Here is a 20,417-nt window from a genome sequence, read left to right as displayed (position 1 = left end):
ATTTTAACAAGCATCATATTCTTACTTTATTAAAATTCTGCAGGCACAGTAGAATTCTTGACACAAAAGTAGTTATTTTATAGCAATCACCAAAACATGAACACGCGTTGAATTCTCGCAACCGAATCTTGCTTGATATAGAAAACAGTTGGATAGAAGTCTCAAAGGCGCAATTACATCACTGCAAAACTATGTTATCCTTTTTTAAGGAGCATACATTTTAACAAAAGCCTAGGAACTATGAAAGAACAGCCATGACATCCGAAGCCCGAAGTGTAATGTACTCTGAACCATCAACCCCCTTGAATTCGTTACCTGCATATTTTGAGTAAAGAACAATGTTTCCTGCAGATACTGGCAATCCTACTCTGTTTCCTTCTTCATTCAGCGGCCCCGGCCCAACTGCAATCACCTGTGATTCCAAAGCCCACAAACATCCAATAAGCACAAGGTATAATACAAGGTATAATAATAAAATACAACAGACTTCTTTTAAGCAAAACAATTGTTTAGTTGCGTCAAAACAGCAGGGTTGGCAACTATCATTATCATAATACTAATCTTAATCTTTGAATGAAGACAGTCAAGAGAATTGTTTGTGGCAACTTATTAAGTTATACATATTAAAGTTTTTTTATTCGACCCATATGTGATAAAACACTGCACAACCCAAATGACGCAACTATTACATGTATATATACCATCTATTCAATACTGTCACCGCTATTACATGTATATACCATCTATGATGCAACTATATGTAGAGGTTGTTTAACTAACCGTGCCAATAGAGGGTTTCTCTTTGGTTGCTTGTGTTAGCAATAAGCCACCAGCAGTTGTTTCCTCAGCTTCCTCAACCTTTTATCCAATGTCAAAACAAGTGAAAACAAGCAAACTTTTGTCACTTGATGAGAAGGTCGATCAAAATTTTATTGAAATCAAACAAAATAAGATAAGTAATTATCTTGCATCATAATCCACAATCGAAAAAAAATATACACATCAAAGCAGTAAACAAGGTCCAACCTTGATAAGAACTCGATCATTAAGAGGCTTCAAATCCTTAACATCATCTGTTTCAAGGATACCAACAATGTCATCCTCCTTCAATATGAGGTGGCTTGCTCCATTGAAGTCTACCTCGGTCCCAGCATACTTGGAATAGACAACTGGAGTGCCAGTCTACAATACAATAATACGCGTATCAGTCAATAAGTTCACATCCAAAGTAACTATGTGTAAGGTTTCAAAATCGGTCAAATAATTACCTTCACGCCAATCTCCACCTTTTTATCTCCAATTGTTCTACCTTCTCCAACAGCAACAACCTCGCCCCCTTGAGGCTTTGTCTGTGCAGTTGATGGCAGTAGGATACCACCGACGGACTTCTCCTCTGCCGCCTTGATTTTGACCAGTACCCTATCCCCCAACGGTTTCAATGTAGTGTACTGCAGAATCAAATAAAGATTTAAAACATATTCATGCATTGAATAAGAATGAACATAAAAAAACAACAGTAATTCAACCATATATACATCCTTAAACCTTGAACATGCTGCAGTAGCACAGACAGGGGTGTTCACCGGTTCCCTTATCAGTGTATTCGGTTTTGATTTTTTTCGATAATTTATTGAAGCAAATAATACAATTTTTTACTGAACAGAATAAGAATTTAAAGCTTGAACATGCTGCAGTAGCACAGTTAAGGGAGTTCACCGGTTCGCTTATCAGTATATTCGATTTTGATTTTGATTTTTATTCGATAACTTATCGAAGCAAATAATAGAATTCTTTACCGAACAGAATAAGAATTCGAATACGGTTTCAGTCACATACAGAACTAACCGATTCAGACCGAATTAAGTACACTACATGAATAACCAAATAATAGAATAAGAATTTGATTCGGTTATCAGCTTATTCGATTCAGTTAATTTGGTTTTTACTTCTATTCAGTTGTAACCGAAAACTTCCCAAACAGAATAACAGAAATGTTTTAACAAAAAAGAATATGAATTCAGTCACAATTCCGGTTAAAAACCGAACCGATAAATATTACCGGATAGTTTAACCAAATTAAGTAAAGTAAATTCTAAACAGTATAGCCAATAACCGATAACCAAATAACTGAATTAGAATTGAATAATAATTCCATTAGGTTTTCAGCTAAATCTGTTTGTAACATAATAATAAGCACCCCTACCACAGTTAATTAAATTAACTTAATTCTAAGAAATGTATAAGCAGATATATTGCAGAAGAATAAAACAAAATGATTAAAAAGTCAACCTTTGGAGCAACAGTGGTGGCAGCTTTGACGACCAGAGCACGAGTTGACCGGAGAGTGAAGGTTCTGAACGGTGAAGAGACCATAACCGATGAAGGTTTAGAGCTTGAAGATCTTAGACCTTCAAAGGACGGAAGAATACATGTGGATGTCAATTGAGCAGCAGCCATATCATACACCTATATATACAAAACCACAAACTAATTGGCAAATGTTAAGTGGATAATGGATTCAATTGGATATGAATTGAAGAATAATAATAATGTTGATTTAGAATGACATGCATACCTTGTTGATTGAAAATTGGAAATGGAAAGGATAACGAAACCCTAGTGATGATGGTGATAAATTGGAGTGGGTGAGGTGTTGTTTAAAACTATAGGAAGATGCTTCCAGAAGGTTTTGTCTTAAAACGGCCTCGTTTTGATTAGATAAAACACTTTCTATTTCTTTCTCAAATCTTCCAAAATAACAATGACGATAATAATCGAATTTGTAACGGATGCTAGACTACATGTCATCGTAACTGAAGAGGTAGGTCCCAGCAGAGCCCAGTTGGACCCGCAAGACTCACCTTGAAAAGGGACGTCTGCGCAGAAACCAACTGGATCCGCAGGACCAACCATGCTCAGAGACGTGACGTCCTTACGCGCAGTACGCAAGCTGTTCCCGCAGGAAATGCCTCCCGATGGTGAATGACTCCGCCTGTTCCCGCAGCTTCGGATACAAGCCATCAGGGAAGGCCACCCGCGCAGCAAGGCTACACGCACAAGGCACTTAGCTCTCAATCACTCAGTGTCACCTGAGGGAATGAGCAAAGCCGGGAACAATCCCGCACAAGGGCGGGAGGGGGAATACTCCCGCCCAAATAAGCCAGTCCGTACGATACGGGAAGATCTTCTGTACTGTACCTGACGAGGTATGGGAAAAAGATCTGACTAAAGATACGACAGCTTATTGACAACAGTATGGCGAGCAGCATGCTCCTGTACTGTGTCACTATTAGCCGCTGCCTACTCACCAACTACTGCCATACCACGTGCGTAGCCGGCAGTTGGTGGAAAAGGAATAGTACACAGCAGGCCTGGTCACTATCAGCCGCTGCCTACCCACCAACTACCAGCAGGGCACGTGCGTAGGCCACTGTTGGTGGAACAGGAACACTGTTGCAGCCGGCCACACCTCCTTGGAAACCTACCTTCGGCTATAAATACCGCAAATGGTATGACCATCTCATCTTAACATATTATCATCATATTATACCTGATATCTGCTCTAGCAATCTCTTAATATACACTTATATTTAAAGAGCAATCTAGTCTGATTCTCACGCCGGAGGGTGGTCACAAGGAGGAACCCCCCCTTCTCAGTGACAAGCTCACGGTGTCTGTTTTGCAAGTTATCAGAAGAACCATCTTCTCAGGGTCTAACCCCTCGTGGGAAACATCTATCTAACCCCCAGGTTACCAGTAATCTGCCCGGGGTCCGGTTAGTGTTTCTTCATTGGCGCCATCCGTGCATAAAGCTAGAACATTTTTCTCCAGTTTTTTCAAACTTCCAAGATGGTTAAAGAAACTCCGGTAACCACAACCCCAGCTACTGGGGGGAATACCGGCAACACAGTTTTTACAAACACTACCCCGGCTACCCAAGCCGGGGCAAGTGAAGTAAATTTTACGAACACTACCCCAGTTACCCAAGCTGGGGCAAGTGCAGTAAATAATCGCCCACTGGGATTCACTGATACCCAGTTTGAGAAACGAACAAGACTCCCCCGCCAAACACTCGATGAAGTTAAGGCATGGGCGGAGGCACGTCAGAGGGAATTCCAAGCTGAGTTGGACGAACGCTTGCGTTCCGTCCAGCAGGCTGACGAATTCGAAGATTACTTGGATGACTCGGAGGAATCCGACTCCGACGCGACCCCTCGCCATAGGGCAAAAGGGAAGTGTAAGGAGACGGATTCCCAACCGAGAAGGCATTTTGGACAAGCCTTCAAACCAAAAAGCACAGGTGGAAGTCCACGAGACTTCTCCAAAACATTCAGACCAAACGTTGCAAATGCGGGAACGTCCAAATTTGCAAGGGACATTGCAGAAGCAATTGCCCCAAAAAGTGCCAAACAAATGTCCAGCATAGGCACATATGATGGTATATCTGATCCAGACGATCATTTGAACAGGTTCATAGCGGGGGCAACCGTCAGTAGTTGGACGGAACCTACGTGGTGTTACATGTTCCAAATGACGCTTGTGGGGGCTGCTAGAGCGTGGTTCGATCGTCTACCGGTCAACCACATCTACGACTGGGCTGACTTCCAACAGAAGTTTAGCCAACACTTTAGCCAGCAAAGAAAGTATACCGAGGAGCAATGGACAATCCTCAAATGCATTCGATAGAAAGATGAATCTTTGCTAGACTTCATCACTCGCTTCAACTCGAAGAAGCTAAGTCTGGGTAACATTAGCGAAGATCTTGTTCGCGCTGCCTTTATCCAGGGCGCGAACGACCCAGAGCTCATCCGCACCTTAACGGGTAAAGATGGCATGCCATCCACATGGGATGCCATCATGACAGCAGCTAAACGCTTTGCGGAAACGGAGAAGCAACTGGGTAGAGATCTCCCACAGAGCACAAACCTCTACACCCAGAAAACAAGGGAAGACAACGTCCTTACCGCCCGATTAAACAAAAAGCGGAAGCTAGGCATTTGGCAGTCAAGGGTAAACTTTGACACCTCATCCGGCTTGCAGCATCGGTTAGGCGGAAGGGATAACGTACAGTCAAACAAGAGCTCCAGATGGACGCCGCTCACCAAAAGCGTCACCGAGATATTCGCCACCGAGGAGCTCCCATGGCCAAAGCCTCAAATAATCCGACATCGTCACAATGCTGATCGGAGTAAATACTGTGACTTTCACAGGACAAAAGGCCACAACACCGAAGAATGCATAGACGTAAAGGACATGGTCGAAGCATTTGTCAGAGATGGGACGCTCGCGCACCTCGTGGCGCAATGAACGCTGAGCAGGCTGATGCGTGTAGAACCCCAGCTGGGGAAAACACGAATAAAATTCCAGCTACAATGTGGAGACTACATGCTGCGTAAAGAACGAGATCCCGAACCAGGTGCGTATCGGCTCGATGGCACTCCCATCCCAACAACATGGAAGGGAGCTAATTTACACAGTTTGCATGTAAATCAATTCCAAATTTGTAAAGAAAAGGCCAAGAGCCACTTCTAATGGAAATGATTCTCCTTAAAACATCGACGCTGATGATTTTACATTTATACTTTTATGAACTATCAACACTAATGCCGGTTTTCACCGCGTACGTAAGTGTGAAAGTCGTTGCGTGGGGAAGGCGGCAAAACCCGCATAAACCCAAAAAACGACAAACCTTCACGCAGGTCAGTTGAAGGGGAAAAGTTCAGTCCTCCCATTAAATGAAAGTGCCGGTCTATCCGCATGAATCATGAAAAAGGGAACTGAACACTAACCTATTGACAACCGCGCGTCGAAAGGTTAATTTATTCAACACGGATATGCCGGTTTTTACCGCATAAATACGTGGAAAGTCGTTGCGTGGGGAAGGCGGCAAAACCCGTATAAACCCAAAAAACGGCAAACCTTCACGCAGGTCAGTTGAAGGGGAAAAGTTCAGTCCTCCCATTAAATGAAAGTGCAGGTCTATCCGCATGAATCATGAAAAAGGGAACTGAACACTAACCTATTGACAACCGCGCGTCGAACGGTTAATTTATTCAACACGGATATGCCGGTTTTTACCGCATAAATACGTGGAAAGTCGTTGCGTGGGGAAGGCGGCAAAACCCGCATAAACCCAAAAAACGGCAAACCTTCACGCAGGTCAGCTGAAGGGGAAAAGTTCAGTCCCATTAAATGAAAGTGCCGGTCTATCCGCATGAATCATGAAAAAGGGAACTGAACACTAACCTATTGACAACCGCGCGTCGAACGGTTCAAAACAGAATTTCTAACAAAAGGATGAGAAAAACCTACACGCAGGTCAGATAAAGGTAAAGTTTAGCCATCCTACTAAGTGCAAGTGACGGTCCTACCCGCACAATCACGGAAGAGGAAGCAAAACTTCACACCTATCTACCACGTTCAAAGGTTAACTTATTCTAAACACTTGGAAAATTGCTAATTTAAACTAAAGTATGCAAGTCATATAACGTTTATAAAGCAAGGAATCCAGTAAAAGAAGCGGTCTTACCCGCACAAAGATTTATATTTCATAAATATTCATTACAAGAATGGCCGGGTAACTACCCGCCTACAAGAAAATAAATCTATACAAGCTAAATCTATCCTAGCAGTGGGAAGGGATCTTCAGGATCAGGCTTCAGGGCCACTTCCACTTGGAACAGCACCATCAGTAGATCGTGGCAGTTCAAGGAAAGCTTTAAGGATAGCTAACCCATCATCAGCAGCAGCAACTTTATTCACCTTCTCCACCACCGGATGCGGGAAGGCGGCGTACTGATTCACTGCTTGGTCGTAAACAGCTTCAGTATCAACATTGTACAAAGGGAAGTTGGAAGGCGGGATGCCTTTCTCAACGAACCCTAGACCAAGCAGGAAGCCGACCTTTTCCCCATCCTCGTGAGAAGCGTTGAGGGCTGCGCTCATAGCATCATCATACGACGTCTCAGCAAAGACTCGATGCACAACCTACAAAAGAAAATATACAAGTGTCAAAAACCTTTTCTATTAACAAAGAAAAGCGTAAAGACAAGAAAAGATTACCTGAGACAACGCTTCTCGAAGAAGCCATTCCTTGGCAACCAGAGCTTCTTGGAGGGCAGCTTGAGCTTCGTTACGGGCGCGTTCGGCTTCACTCTTGTTGAGGTTGGCAAGCAACACTTCTTTAGCCGCAGCCTCTTCGACGCCCTTCAGCTTACGCTCAGCATGGTCAAGCACCCCCCTCTGGTCCAAGATTTCTTGGAGCTTTTTGGCGTCTTCCATCGCCAAGGCGTCATGAGCCTGCTGGAGAGCCTCTAATTTGGCTTTAAGTTCTTCATTCTCCACGCGTAGAGGCTCAGCAACAGCTTCAGCCTTGGTGGCCCTCTCGGTTGCGTTCCTTGCAGTTTCCTTAGCCAGCCGAAGCTGTTCATTAACAGCTTGGGCAGCCTTGGAACGGGCCTCGAGTCGTGCCTGAACTTCAACCTCGAGGGCCTTGAAGGCCTTCTCCTTTTCCGCAGCTACGGCGGAAAGCCTTTGGTTCTCCTCCCGGACAGCCCGCGCCTGAGCCACTTCTTTAACGCGAGCTGCTTTCAACTTGTCGTTTTCACGACAAAGCAGCTCGACGCGCGGCTGCATCCGGGCCAGGAGAACCCGAAGCTCATTGCTTAGCCTACCCTCCTGGTAGCTAGCCATGGCTTCCCCCAACGCACCACTGGGAGCAGCGTGACGAGCCCATTCCACGCACTCCACAGGGGTGCGAAGGGTTGTTCCTCGGCGAATGTTCCATCGTGGAACATACACTTCATTGGAATCCGACACTGCAAAAAACATAAAGCAGTTAGGAAAAGATGATAAAGAAAAAATATATAAAAAGGGCCAAAAGAACCCTACGCACCTGTAGGGTCAATAACAGGCCGATAGCCGCCGAACCCATCACCTGAACCCAAAGGAAATCCATCCAAGAGGTCAGGCAGATGGGAAGGTGGCAGAGATTGGCGAGAAGCCCCATGCGTACCTGATGGATCGGCCGTCGTTGCCGATGACGGGGGCATGGTAGCAGCCGCCGCGGTCGCCGCCGCGGAATCCGCGGCAATAGTAACCGCCGGCTCGGTGAAGGATGCTGTAAAAATCGCACTCACAGCCGGCGGTGACGTCATCACAGTTGGAACAGTCGGCTCAAAGGAGTGAGCAACTGGACCAGCGGAAGCAGGCGCAGGCGCCTGGGTCGTCGCCTCAGGTAGGCTGACCAAGCCTACTGTCATTGGCGGAGAAGTACTACTCTGCACTCCACCCTGGAATGCGTCAACATCCACGCCTGCACAAAGAAGATAAGTGTTAAAACGATATTAAACTATGAAGCTAAAGATAAAGGAAGTTTGTACTTACGGGTTTTCTTGAGCCTAAAGGTACGGAGAGGCGGGGACGAACCCGATGGAGCCGGCCTCTTTGCGCCGGTTACCGTCGTCTTCTTTGGCTCTCCGGAGGTGACAGTCGCAACCTCCGGAGCGGTGGTCTTATCACCACCGGGATTCCCCGCCACCTCTTCGCTCTCGGTCTCCGAGTCAGACCGAGGCGCTGGATCGGCAGTGGATGCCACCTTCTCCTTCCCCTTCCCGCCGGCAGCCTTCTTCCGCACCAACGGAGGACCATCTGCGGATTCCTCATCAGAACATACGATTAGAGGAATTCCAGCAGAGGTTTCAACATTGAGGGGTCGAGGGTCGAATAGCGCCTTACCTGGCCGACGGGCGCTAAGGATCTCATGGCCTAGCGGATAGACCTCCACGAACCGATCCGCCGTTTGTTCTAGGATGGGCAACTCGTTCTCGTCTAGAGCGCGAGTACCCATCCGAGCGGGACCGTCAGCCTCCCGCGGGTTTAGGAGCGACTGCAAGTCGTTCCCCTCTGAAATAAACAAGAAAAAAGTTAGAAGAAATTCAAAATAAACGAAAAGAAACAAAGCATACCGTAAGGAACAGAGTTCGAACCGTATTCGAGGACGATTGGGATCTTTTGCGCATCGGCAGCCTTCCACACCCGGCTCATCCCCAGCATCACCATCCCGGACTCCGCAAACCGGTAAACCGGAGATTGGACTCGGGATATCTTCGAAAACCATTCCGCCTCCTTGTAGTTGGAGGCGTGAAGGCTGGGAAGTACTTGCCCGTTCTTAAATTTCATGGCAAGGGGGATGGCGCGAGCAGAGAGGTAGAAGAACTCCCTCTTCCACGAACGAAGACTGCGCTCGGTTGCGCAAATCTTCAAACCCTTGATCCGGGTTGTCAATGTGTACCACCCCTGGATGCACCTCCAAGTGTAGAAGGTCATCAGGCGGTCAACATAGGGCTCAATGCCCAGTATCCGGCATACCCACTCGAAGTGGCGAATCTTGGAGATCGCCATGGGATGCAACTCGGTCAAATGAACACCGTGCCTCTCAAGGACACGGTAAACAAACTTTGTCAATGGGAACCTAAGATTCCCATAAACAAAGAATGCAGCATAAACCCCGATCTTGCCTCTGGGGGCATCGTACACCGTCTGATGGGGTTCAGGAAACTCAGGCTCGAGAGACTCGAGCATGAACTTCCTGACGACGTACCGATACAGATCGCCAGGCAGAGCACACTGGCACTCGCCAGCGGTACCCTTGTCATCAGCTGTAGATTCGAGATCACGAGACATCTTGTAAAAGAAGAAGAAAACGATTTCGGGAGAATGCTTGCCTGAAAAGGTGAATATTCGCCGGAAATCGCTTAGAAGATGAAGGGAAGAGTGAAAGTGTGGATTACAAAGAACCCTCTCCCCCTTTATATACTAATCGCAATTAATGCGATGAAATTAATGCGGAAGAGAGAGAAAACGAAGGTGCAATGAAACTATGACACGTGGCAAAAAGCAAGCTGGCAACAGCTGTTGACAGGACGCATACCATTAATTTCGCGGCCACGCGCCCGCGAAAAATCGCGCCCACGCGCCTGAAAAAGCGTCTGGAATGACCATGTACTGTCACGTCACCATAACTTCCTGCACGTCCTGACACAGTCAGAAGAAACCGTCGCACGACGTTTCAGAGGTTTGGACTGTTCTTATCTTTCCACCAACTCTTCGAATTTCAAAATTCAAAAAGATTAAAAAGTAAGCGGGAAAATACCCCTTACCTTGGCAAACAAGTAACCGTAAGACGGAGGCGGGTACAGTGTTAAGGCAAAACCCTTCACATACCTAGCACCCGCAGGGAATTGAAGCCAAGTAAACCTTGGCAAACAAGTAACCGTAAGACGGAGGCGGGTACAGTGTTAAGGCAAAACCCTTCACATACCTAGCACCCGCAGGGAATTGAAGCCAAGTAAACCTTGGCAAACAAGTAACCGTAAGACGGATGCGGGTACAGTGTTAAGGCAAAACCCTTCACATACCTAGCACCCGCAGGGAATTGAAGCCAAGAAAACCTTGGCGAACAAGTAACCGTAAGACGGATGCGGGTACAGTGTTAAGGCAAAACCCTTCACATACCTAGCACCCGCAGGGAATTGAAGCCAAGTAAACCTTGGCAAACAAGTAACCGTAAGACGGATGCGGGTACAGTGTTAAGGCAAAACCCTTCACATACCTAGCACCCGCAGGGAATTGAAGCCAAGAAAACCTTGGCGAACAAGTAACCGTAAGACGGATGCGGGTACAGTGTTAAGGCAAAACCCTTCACATACCTAGCACCCGCAGGGAATTGAAGCCAAGTAAACCTTGGCAAACAAGTAACCGTAAGACGGATGCGGGTACAGTGTTAAGGCAAAACCCTTCACATACCTAGCACCCGCAGGGAATTGAAGCCAAGTATACCTCGGCAACCAAGTAACTATAAGACGGGTGCGGGTACAGTGTAAAGGCAAAACCCTTCACATACCTAGCACCCGCAGGGAATTGACGCCAGGAATACCTTGGAAGTAAAGTAACCGTAAGACGAGCGCGGGTAAAGTGTTAAGACAAAACCCTTCACATACCTAGCGCTCCGCTGGGAATTGAAACCAAGAAGGATCTTCTGGGCAATGCTTGCGGAAACGGAAATAACATCCCCGCATAGCGGGAACGTCGAGAACTACGTTGTTTGAAGCTCCAGGATGGAATTGGTGGTTTTAACATAATTGATCACTATGTTCAAAACTACCAAAACCTCATGGAGAATCCACACAAGTGGGACTCAACGCTCCTGACTTGCGAGGAGGTTACAGACCTACCCGCATCATACCCAAAGACCAAGCAGGAAACTCGGGAATTTCTGCAAGTGACAAGTACTTCCGCGGGAAGAATCCCCATGGAAAACCTTAAAAAACCCTTTTCAAAACCCTTTGCTTAAGTCCAAAAGTTCACCTCACTTTATTAAACACTCATGAGAAGAACATTGGACTGGGGGGACTTGAAGAGGTAGGTCCCAGCAGAGCCCAGTTGGACCCGCAAGACTCACCTTGAAGAGGGACGTCTGCGCAGAAACCAACTGGATCCGCAGGACCAACCATGCTCAGAGACGTGACGTCCTTACGCGCAGTACGCAAGCTGTTCCCGCAGGAAATGCCTCCCGATTGTGAAGGACTCCGCCTGTTCCCGCAGCTTCGGATACAAGCCATCAGGGAAGGCCACCCGCGCAGCAAGGCTACACGCACAAGGCACTTAGCTCTCAATCACTCAGTGTCACCTGAGGGAATGAGCAAAGCCGGGAACAATCCCGCACAAGGGCGGGAGGGGGAATACTCCCGCCCAAATAAGCCAGTCCGTACGATACGGGAAGATCTTCTGTACTGTACCTGACGAGGTATGGGAAAAAGATCTGACTAAAGATACGACAGCTTATTGACAACAGTATGGCGAGCAGCATGCTCCTGTACTGTGTCACTATTAGCCGCTGCCTACTCACCAACTACTGCCATACCACGTGCGTAGCCGGCAGTTGGTGGAAAAGGAATAGTACACAGCAGGCCTGGTCACTATCAGCCGCTGCCTACCCACCAACTACCAGCAGGGCACGTGCGTAGGCCACTGTTGGTGGAACAGGAACACTGTTGCAGCCGGCCACACCTCCTTGGAAACCTACCTTCGGCTATAAATACCGCAAATGGTATGACCATCTCATCTTAACATATTATCATCATATTATACCTGATATCTGCTCTAGCAATCTCTTAATATACACTTATATTTAAAGAGCAATCTAGTCTGATTCTCACGCCGGAGGGTGGTCACAAGGAGGAACCCCCCCTTCTCAGTGACAAGCTCACGGTGTCTGTTTTGCAGGTTATCAGAAGAACCATCTTCTCAGGGTCTAACCCCTCGTGGGAAACATCTATCTAACTCCCAGGTTACCAGTAATCTGCCCGGGGTCCGGTTAGTGTTTCTTCAGTAACCGAATCCAAGCTTATCATGTTTGGTTGCGAGCCTACGACTACCCAGTTATACCGTAGATTGTCGTAGTTTTAAAATGAAAATTGTATCAAAACATTACTTTACATGTTCACATGTGTTGTTTAAGCTCGCTAAAATTAGTAATTGTGTCGTGTTGAATATAAGATGTATTGTTGACTCTATTCATCCCACTTAAGGTGACCATAAACCACTCTATCAAACATGTTCAGGAAACATTGAAATTTGAATCCGATCAAACTATCCGAATGAACTAAATCGGCCAGGTTAGATGAACATCTAAAACGATCACATTCAAATCTTGCAAAAAGTCAATTCCGAGAACTTACCTTCACACGCATTTTACTACCAACCAACATTAAACTCAAACAATTGCTAAATGAAAAGGATAAAAAAATATTTAATTACGTCACAAAGGGTATAAAGTAGATAAAGAAACTTATTACTTGAATTATGCTGGACTTGAGACTTGTCTCATAACCATAAGAATCATATCTTCCCTTGATGATAGAGTTTGAAAAGGCATGTTTTATAATTTGGTTTACAGTTTAGAATTAAATTGATAAATCAAACCTGAAACACATGTAGTGGAAGACAGGTTCACATTCTATTTTTTGTTTTGCTTACCATGATGAATGTAGATTTAATATATCGAAATATTTAGTCACAAAATATGTTCCAAATCATCTCAATACTTGTGTACTAGATTTCATACAAGACAAATAAAAGATTTATATCATTCATTTAATCATTTCAAAAGAATTATTTAATCCTTGCTTTCTCGCTTATTAATCATGATTGATCTTTAGTTTCTCATTCCGTTCATAAAATTACATGTACACACTAGTTAGCAAATGTTGAATCCATTCAAGAACTTCAACCAATTTTAATTCATTGCCACTTTTTCTAAAAATATATATATATATTTTTATCATAATTGATTTAACCGTTTAACCAAACATGTATTTAAAATTTACTTAAAATGTAAAACAGTTTAACCATCATACACATACATATTATAATTGATTTAAGATTGAATGTTATAAATCAAGTGGGGGCAACAAGACTTTCTAATTTGAGAAATGACAGTTAATGGTAAAGTTTTATGAAATAACGTCAAATCCAAGCTCTAAAGTCAGTTTGGGCTAAGTTAAAACAACATAATTTGGTTCAAACGATGCAACTAGACTCTCCAAAATGTCGTTAGGAAAAAAATATAAAAAAGAAAGAAGAAAAATGGAACCACCCGAATGAAAACTTTCGGGCCGGATTATTAAACCCACCCGGAACGTGGCGGCCAAGTCACAATATTGTCATACGCTCACTACTTTCCACAGAACCCTCAAACCCTAGCTATAGCTAAACTCAATATTATTATCCACCAACACCGCCACTGCTACTGCCACCACCGCCGCCGGCGTCAAAGGATCACAGAATCTCTATAAGCGATTCGGTGCATCCTCACTGAACAAAGGTTAATTTCATTTCAATTTCAATCCATGTAAAATCAGATTCACGATTTGATTAATTCAGTTCGTAATTGCAGGTTGCGTGATAACCTAGGGTTTCAATATGGCGCGAAAAGGTTTAATGGAGCAGGATTTGAAGAAGCTGGATGTGGCAACGCTGCATCCTCTCTCTCCTGAGGTCATTTCTCGCCAGGCTACGATTAATATTGGTATATTAATATGTTTGTTTAATCTGTATGTATATTAATGGACTGTCTTTTGTAATTGTGAATGATAAATTGTTAGTGTAAATATTTTTATATGTGGTAAACAGGGACTATTGGTCATGTGGCTCATGGAAAGTCAACAGTTGTGAAAGCAATATCTGGTGTGCAGGTAAATACTAGACTTGGAGTTCTGCATTTGCTTTATGTTGTTTTAATTTGCAAATATGAAATCACAAAAAGTTTTGATATGAGAGAACTAAGCTGAAACTGATCATTGTTGAAGTAGTAAGCAGTAACACATTATAGTTTTGTTGCTATTCTAAAGTACATGTCGTATGATTTAAGTATAATCAGCCTTTATATTTGTTAACATCTGTGTATTGTTGTTTACCAATTGCCATGTTTTGTGCTGACACCGTGTGTGTGAAGTGTGAACCACTCAATAACTGGCTAACTGCAAGTTATAAAAAGCTTGCATGAGCAATTGAATGATGTTTTCAACACCATAGTGATAACGAGGCCAATGAATCTGTTTTTCTATTTTTCAATTTACGGATTATCTTAATTATTTGAAAGTGCATGATATTCAATTTCAGTGAAGAGGTTTTTTTCTTCATTATGCTTAACTAGCATATGGTTTTTGGAAGTGTGTTTGTTGTTAGTTAATGTATCATTATGTTTTTTTTACTAAGAAGCACGGCTGTTTTTATCACTAATACTTTGGTTACAAATACATTCAAGTTTTCATAGCAACAATAGATTTTATATTCGTTCTCACAAGTTTTTTCTTTCACCTAATAAAGTTACATTTGGTTACACTCTAGTGATTATCTACGCATGTTTTAAGTATATGTCTTAAGTAACCACCAGAAGTTAATTGAAGGAGACTTTATAAGGTAGATAGAAGGATCTTGTTGAAGATGAGTATTCAATGAAAGTTTTTGTTATAATGGTATGGGAATTGTGATGTATTTGTAATCAAAGTATCAGTTAGAAATAAAGTTCTCATTTATGTTTTTGTATCAATCAGTCATTAATACCCCGTCTTGTGTGGAGTGTGACATAGTTCTGCCTCCCAAACTTTTTTATACATATTTTGTTGACTTTTTTAATAACATGGTCATCATTCATATCCAGACTGTTCGTTTTAAAAACGAACTGGAACGTAACATTACCATTAAGCTTGGGTATGCTAATGCAAAGATATACAAATGTGAAGATGAAAGGTGCCCTCGACCCATGTGCTACAAGTAAGAATGCAATTAAGACAATATTATTGTATCTTACCATTATCATCACCTAGCATGTTATTAAAGATTTGTTTGAATTTTCACAGGGCCTATGGAAGCGGGAAAGAAGATAGCCCTCCTTGTGACGTGCCTGGATTTGAGAACAGCAAGATGAAATTGGTTAGGCATGTATCTTTTGTTGACTGCCCGGTAAGTATATAACAGGCTCTGAATTTTTTCTTAAAAGTTGCATTAATGTGATTAGATTTGTATTTGGTTACAAACATTCACAACTCTGTTTTGCTATACTTTAGAAGTTGTTAGTGACTACTTTTTAGACTTTTGAATCATATCTCTTGAGACATAAATAGGCTTGTAAATGAACACAAACGAATCATGTTAGTGTTCGTTCGTTTAAGTTTAACTGAGCAAACGATCGAACATGAACAATTAAACGAACATGGATTTTTTGTTTGTGTTTGCTTGTTAAGGAAGTTAATGTGTTCTTATGTTCATTCATGTTTGTTTGTTGGCAGTATAAACGAACGCTTTGTGAACGTAAACGAACGTACATAGCTGAAACTAGATGAACTAATGTAACGGATAGTTATTAAAGTAGACTAAATGGCGATGGTTTTAAAAGTTTTATTCAGTCTATTTACGAACGTAAACGAACAAATTTAAATAAACGTAAACAAACGAACATAAATTAATTTAATGAGTGAGCAAGACATGTGTTTAACTAAATGAACATAAAAATTGTTTGTGTTTGGTTGTTTATGATAAATGAAGTTTTCGCTAAACGGTTCACTAAACTTCTAGTTTGTTTCAGGCCTAATAAAAGCAGTGGTAACTGTTTCTGTCTTTCTGATATATGCTGCAACCAGTTTTACAAATTGAAGTATAAGTCCATAGGAATATAGATTATATAACATTAAAACTCATGCTAACATGTATGCAAGAAAAATTTGTTAGGCTATTAGTGTGTTTAAAACATCATCATGGCTGCATTCCCAGTGAACCCTTTTGCAGAACTTATAGTTTACAACATGTCTCACTAGTTGTATATTTGAAATTTTATCTTTTTTTTTACAGGGACATGATATTCTCATGGCTACTATGCTTAATGGAGCTGCAATCATGGATGGAGCATTACTTCTCATAGCTGCAAATGAAAGTTGTCCTCAACCTCAGACTTCTGAGCACTTGGCTGCTGTTGAAATTATGAGGCTTCAACATATTATTATTCTTCAAAATAAAGTTGATCTTATTCAGGAAAATGTAGCCATTAATCAACATGAGGCCATTCAGAAATTCATTCAGGTTATCTGCCATGCTTTTCTTCTCTACCTTTTGTTGATTTCCATGAATTGGTAACAATTTTGGTTAATTTTCTCTCGTGGGTTGATTTGGGTATGTTGTATCAGGTAAAACTAGTTTAGAAAGTATTATTAGCTTAAACGTGTCAAATGGGTAGCATTTTTCTCTAAGTGTTTTTTAATTTCAACAAGCATCCTAATACTTTTGCTTTGAAAAAAATCTTGTTGTAAAAGTTTAGAAGCTTGGACAAAAACCAGTAGGCTGAACCGAACAAAAACAAACTGGACGTGTTTGTATTTGAACAAACGATCAGACACGAACTAACAAACAACATATCCTTGTTTGTTTAGTTCATGGAGAAAATGAACGTGCTCTTGTTTGTGTTCGTTAATGTTTGTCGGTTAAAAGTATAAATGGAAACAAATGTACATAACTGAACAGGGTGAATGAACATAACCGAGCGAACATTACTTATTACTTATGATATCAGGGAACGGTTGCTGACGGTGCACCAGTGATCCCAGTGTCGGCTCAGCTTAGATATAATATTGATGTGGTTTGCGAATACATAATTAAACGAATTCCCATTCCTGAGAGAAACTTCATATCACCTCCAAATATGATAGTAATTCGTTCGTTTGATGTTAACAAACCTGGATCCGAGGTTGATGAGATTAGAGGTGGTGTTGCTGGTGGAAGTATCCTCAAGGTCTGTTCTTTCTTTACTTCTTTAGTACTAAGATTGGTATTATTCTTTACTTCTTTTGTACTAACATTCTTTTATACAGGGTGTGTTGAAGGTAAACCAGAATATTGAAGTGCGACCTGGGATTGTTGTTAAAGATGAGAGTGGCAACATTAAGTGCACCCCTATTTACTCTAGAATAGTGTCACTGTATGCAGAGCAGAATGAGCTTCAGTATGCTGTACCTGGGGGTCTTATTGGTGTTGGAACAACAATGGACCCTATGTTGACTCGTGCTGACCGGTTGGTGGGTCAGGTTCTTGGGGAAGTTGGGTCTCTTCCTGATGTTTATGTTGAACTCGAGGTAACCTTTCATAACATGTGAGCAATTGGTCGTACAATCTTTCTTTTTTCTTATTGTGGGGTTGATACCTAAAGGTGTCATTTTAAAATTTCAAGATGTTTACTAAGAAATTAGTACACTTAAAAAACTGGTTAAATATCTCTGGTGGGCAGAGTCTAGATGGTGACCTGTAGTATGTCTAATCAGGGTCCCAATTTTGGTCAATTTATTTATGAAATTTCTTGACTTGTTAATTTGTTAGCAACAAGCAGGTCAAGTTAAAATTTTAGCTATAAAGGGAGTGGGTCAGAGGGATTGTAAGCTACCCTTTGTTTGCACACAACCTAAAATATTTTTTATTTAAAATTTAATTATTTTGTTTGTAATCATAATTAATTATTTCAAGAAATGGACATTGGTCAACACCAAGATGGGATTAACGAGTTCAAATTTTAAAAATCACATAAAAGTGGTTGAATTTAAATGAGCCAAATGTGCGAGCCAAAGAGCCAAGCTTACCTTTGCTTGTTTAAAAACAAGTCAATTACTCAATTTCAAGCGAGCATCGAGTATTTTGAACAGCCTTGTTTGTAATGATATTTAGTGCATTGATTATTTGTGAAACTGGGAAAAAAATGTTGACGGGCAACCCTACTCTTTTGACTCGAAAAAAAATGACCCATGCTATTTGGGCACCAATCTGTCAGGTGAACTTTTTTCTTTTGCGTCGGCTACTGGGTGTGAAGACAAAAGGAACAGAAAAACAAGGGAAGGTATCAAAGCTGTCAAAGGCAGAAATACTGATGCTCAACATCGGATCTATGTCTACTGGGGCCCGTGTTTTGGCAGTTAAGAACGATTTAGCAAAACTGCAGCTGACCTCACCCGTGTGCACTAGCAAAGGCGAGAAGATTGCTCTGAGCAGGAGAGTCGAGAAGCATTGGCGGTTGATTGGGTGGGGACAGATTCAAGCCGGTCTAACTCTTGAAATCCCACCTTGCCCTATTTAGACACACATTTGAATTCCAGTTTTGTCCATCACTTCTTCCTTGATTCTTATTTCTTGTTTTTGGTTTACTTTACACTGTTTGAACCTGCTTTAAACAAATACTTTGCATGGTGTTTGAAGAAATGATCATTAGACATGTACCTTTCACCATAAATTGTTTTTATTGTTTTATGATGAGAACTAGATGTGACGGTTTTTTTACTTAAGTGTAATGAGTTGATTTGAGTTGTGTTATAGATTTAGTTGCAGGCATCGATTAGAAATTTATCACGAGTGGTGAAACATCGCTGTATGTTTAAATAGCCAAACATACCCGCAAGTCCGCAACAAAGTTGTATGAATACATACAGCAATCAAGTTGTTTTAATATTACATTGTATGAGTAATCGAGTGGTTTGGCGTAAGGGGGTCACGCGTTAAGCATTAAACTATACGATGTGTTGAAATATGACAAACATCAAACCAATCGACTTTACACGTTTTATGGGTTAGGCGTAATTATATAACTAGCATGAATCCTAAATGATGACTAATTATTAAAGAACTTACATCTATCTAGCCCTCAGAACTTGCTTTCAGAAGCCCTGGTGAAAAGAATAAAGTATTAAAGAGCAGACTTACCCAAACTACAACTACCAAAGATTTTTTTTTTTTTTTTTAGAAATGATATTCAGAATGCTAATGTAGTGAAATACTAAGAATAGGTTATACTTCTGAAAAAGAGAAAATTGAAAGGCATAGAACAAATTGTATCACATATGAAAGAGTTCGTAGAAATTATCAACACTCTCTCAAAAGGTAACTGTATAGATTCAATAGCATGAAGATGAAAATTTAACACTTGAAATAGAAGCAAAACTATTTCACAGACATAAATTTACGTGTTTGGGTGACTTGCCATTATGAGGCTAGCCCACTTGATAAAGACACTCGCCTCATCACCTATTAGAGGGGGAGATCCTATGTTCAAATATGTGAAATGGTGTACTTAAGATTTTTTTTGGGTGTAATATAGACTAGCAGTAACATTTTCCACTCAATAAAAAAAAGTATTTGAGTGATAGATTTATGTGTTTACATATGTGCTCATATAAATATATAATTATATTAAATTAAATAATTTTATGTAATTAAATGTCCAAATTGTACTGTTTATATAAATCATTACCAGAAGTGTGAAAATTTACATGTAACACAACTAGCTACTTTTATTATTGGAACAATATTCTTTGCCTTCCGTTAAAGACTTACTTAGGGTGCAGGGTGTCGTTGAGAACATGGAGAGGGTGAGGTGGAGGGTGTTATGAGTGAGGTGGCATGGAGAGGTGTGGTACAAATGGGCGTTGAATGCTACTACCATCATGGTAATATGAATGAAGGAGTGAATCTCGTGGGGATGGCCGGAGAAGGAAAGTCGATAACACCCCATCTCCATTGGGAAAGTGCGGTTTGGTGATGGGAATTGCACGACACCATCCGTCTTTAGTGGAACCGGTTCCATCAGTCTGTAGTTAATAAATGTATAGAAGTTGCCCAATAGATTCTAACAAATATACAATATTATCATTTCTATTAGTTTTTAGTTGTGAAACATGGACCAAATAATGGTTTGTAATCCTGGTTTCAAAGTGCCACCGATACATATATATAGGAGTTTTTATTTTCATTTATCATAAAACTAATAAAGTATACATTGATTTCAAATTGGAGATAAAAACCTTTTATGCCCTCGAAAATCATGTAAA

General features: G+C 41.7%; 2 protein-coding genes across 2 annotated transcripts; one reads left to right on the top strand and one right to left on the bottom strand.

Moving 5' to 3' along the window:
* Positions 1–112: 112 nt before the first annotated feature.
* LOC143545312 (20 kDa chaperonin, chloroplastic-like) lies at positions 113–2,462 on the bottom strand. Its single transcript, XM_077037230.1, has 5 exons — positions 2,290–2,462; positions 1,269–1,448; positions 1,027–1,182; positions 781–858; positions 113–412 (listed from the first exon to the last, which is right to left on the bottom strand). Exons 1-5 carry the CDS (start codon positions 2,455–2,457, stop codon positions 239–241), a joined length of 756 nt encoding a protein of 251 aa, XP_076893345.1. The 5' UTR covers positions 2,458–2,462; the 3' UTR covers positions 113–238.
* Positions 2,463–13,729: 11,267 nt separating this feature from the next.
* Positions 13,730–18,871, top strand: LOC143545332 (eukaryotic translation initiation factor 2 subunit gamma-like). Its single transcript, XM_077037242.1, has 9 exons — positions 13,730–13,885; positions 13,958–14,089; positions 14,194–14,255; positions 15,224–15,336; positions 15,423–15,525; positions 16,411–16,638; positions 17,126–17,344; positions 17,424–17,684; positions 18,371–18,871. Exons 2-9 carry the CDS (start codon positions 13,984–13,986, stop codon positions 18,671–18,673), a joined length of 1,395 nt encoding a protein of 464 aa, XP_076893357.1. The 5' UTR covers positions 13,730–13,885; positions 13,958–13,983; the 3' UTR covers positions 18,674–18,871.
* Positions 18,872–20,417: the final 1,546 nt, after the last annotated feature.

This window comes from Bidens hawaiensis, unplaced genomic scaffold (assembly GCF_021521415.1).
Source record: "Bidens hawaiensis isolate Kalapana, Puna unplaced genomic scaffold, B.hawaiensis_p1.1 tig00013897_1, whole genome shotgun sequence".
Classification (NCBI taxonomy): Eukaryota; Viridiplantae; Streptophyta; class Magnoliopsida; order Asterales; family Asteraceae; genus Bidens; species Bidens hawaiensis.
The sequence above is the reverse complement of the archived record's forward strand: the minus strand, read 5'-3'. Positions and strand labels throughout refer to the sequence as shown.

Bases quoted from the DNA above. Each gene is read 5' to 3' on its own strand.
- LOC143545312 (XM_077037230.1), bottom strand. From the start codon at position 2,457: ATGGCTGCTGCTCAATTGACATCCACATGTATTCTTCCGTCCTTTGAA. The intron at 1,183-1,268 runs GTAATTATTTGA...ATTGTATTGTAG, and splicing joins AGGTGGAGATTGGCGTGAAG to ACTGGCACTCCAGTTGTCTA. The intron at 413-780 runs GTTAGTTAAACA...TTGGAATCACAG, and splicing joins AGAAACCCTCTATTGGCACG to GTGATTGCAGTTGGGCCGGG.
- LOC143545332 (XM_077037242.1), top strand. From the start codon at position 13,984: ATGGCGCGAAAAGGTTTAATGGAGCAGGATTTGAAGAAGCTGGATGTG. The intron at 14,090-14,193 runs GTATATTAATAT...TGTGGTAAACAG, and splicing joins CCAGGCTACGATTAATATTG to GGACTATTGGTCATGTGGCT. The intron at 14,256-15,223 runs GTAAATACTAGA...ATTCATATCCAG, and splicing joins AAGCAATATCTGGTGTGCAG to ACTGTTCGTTTTAAAAACGA.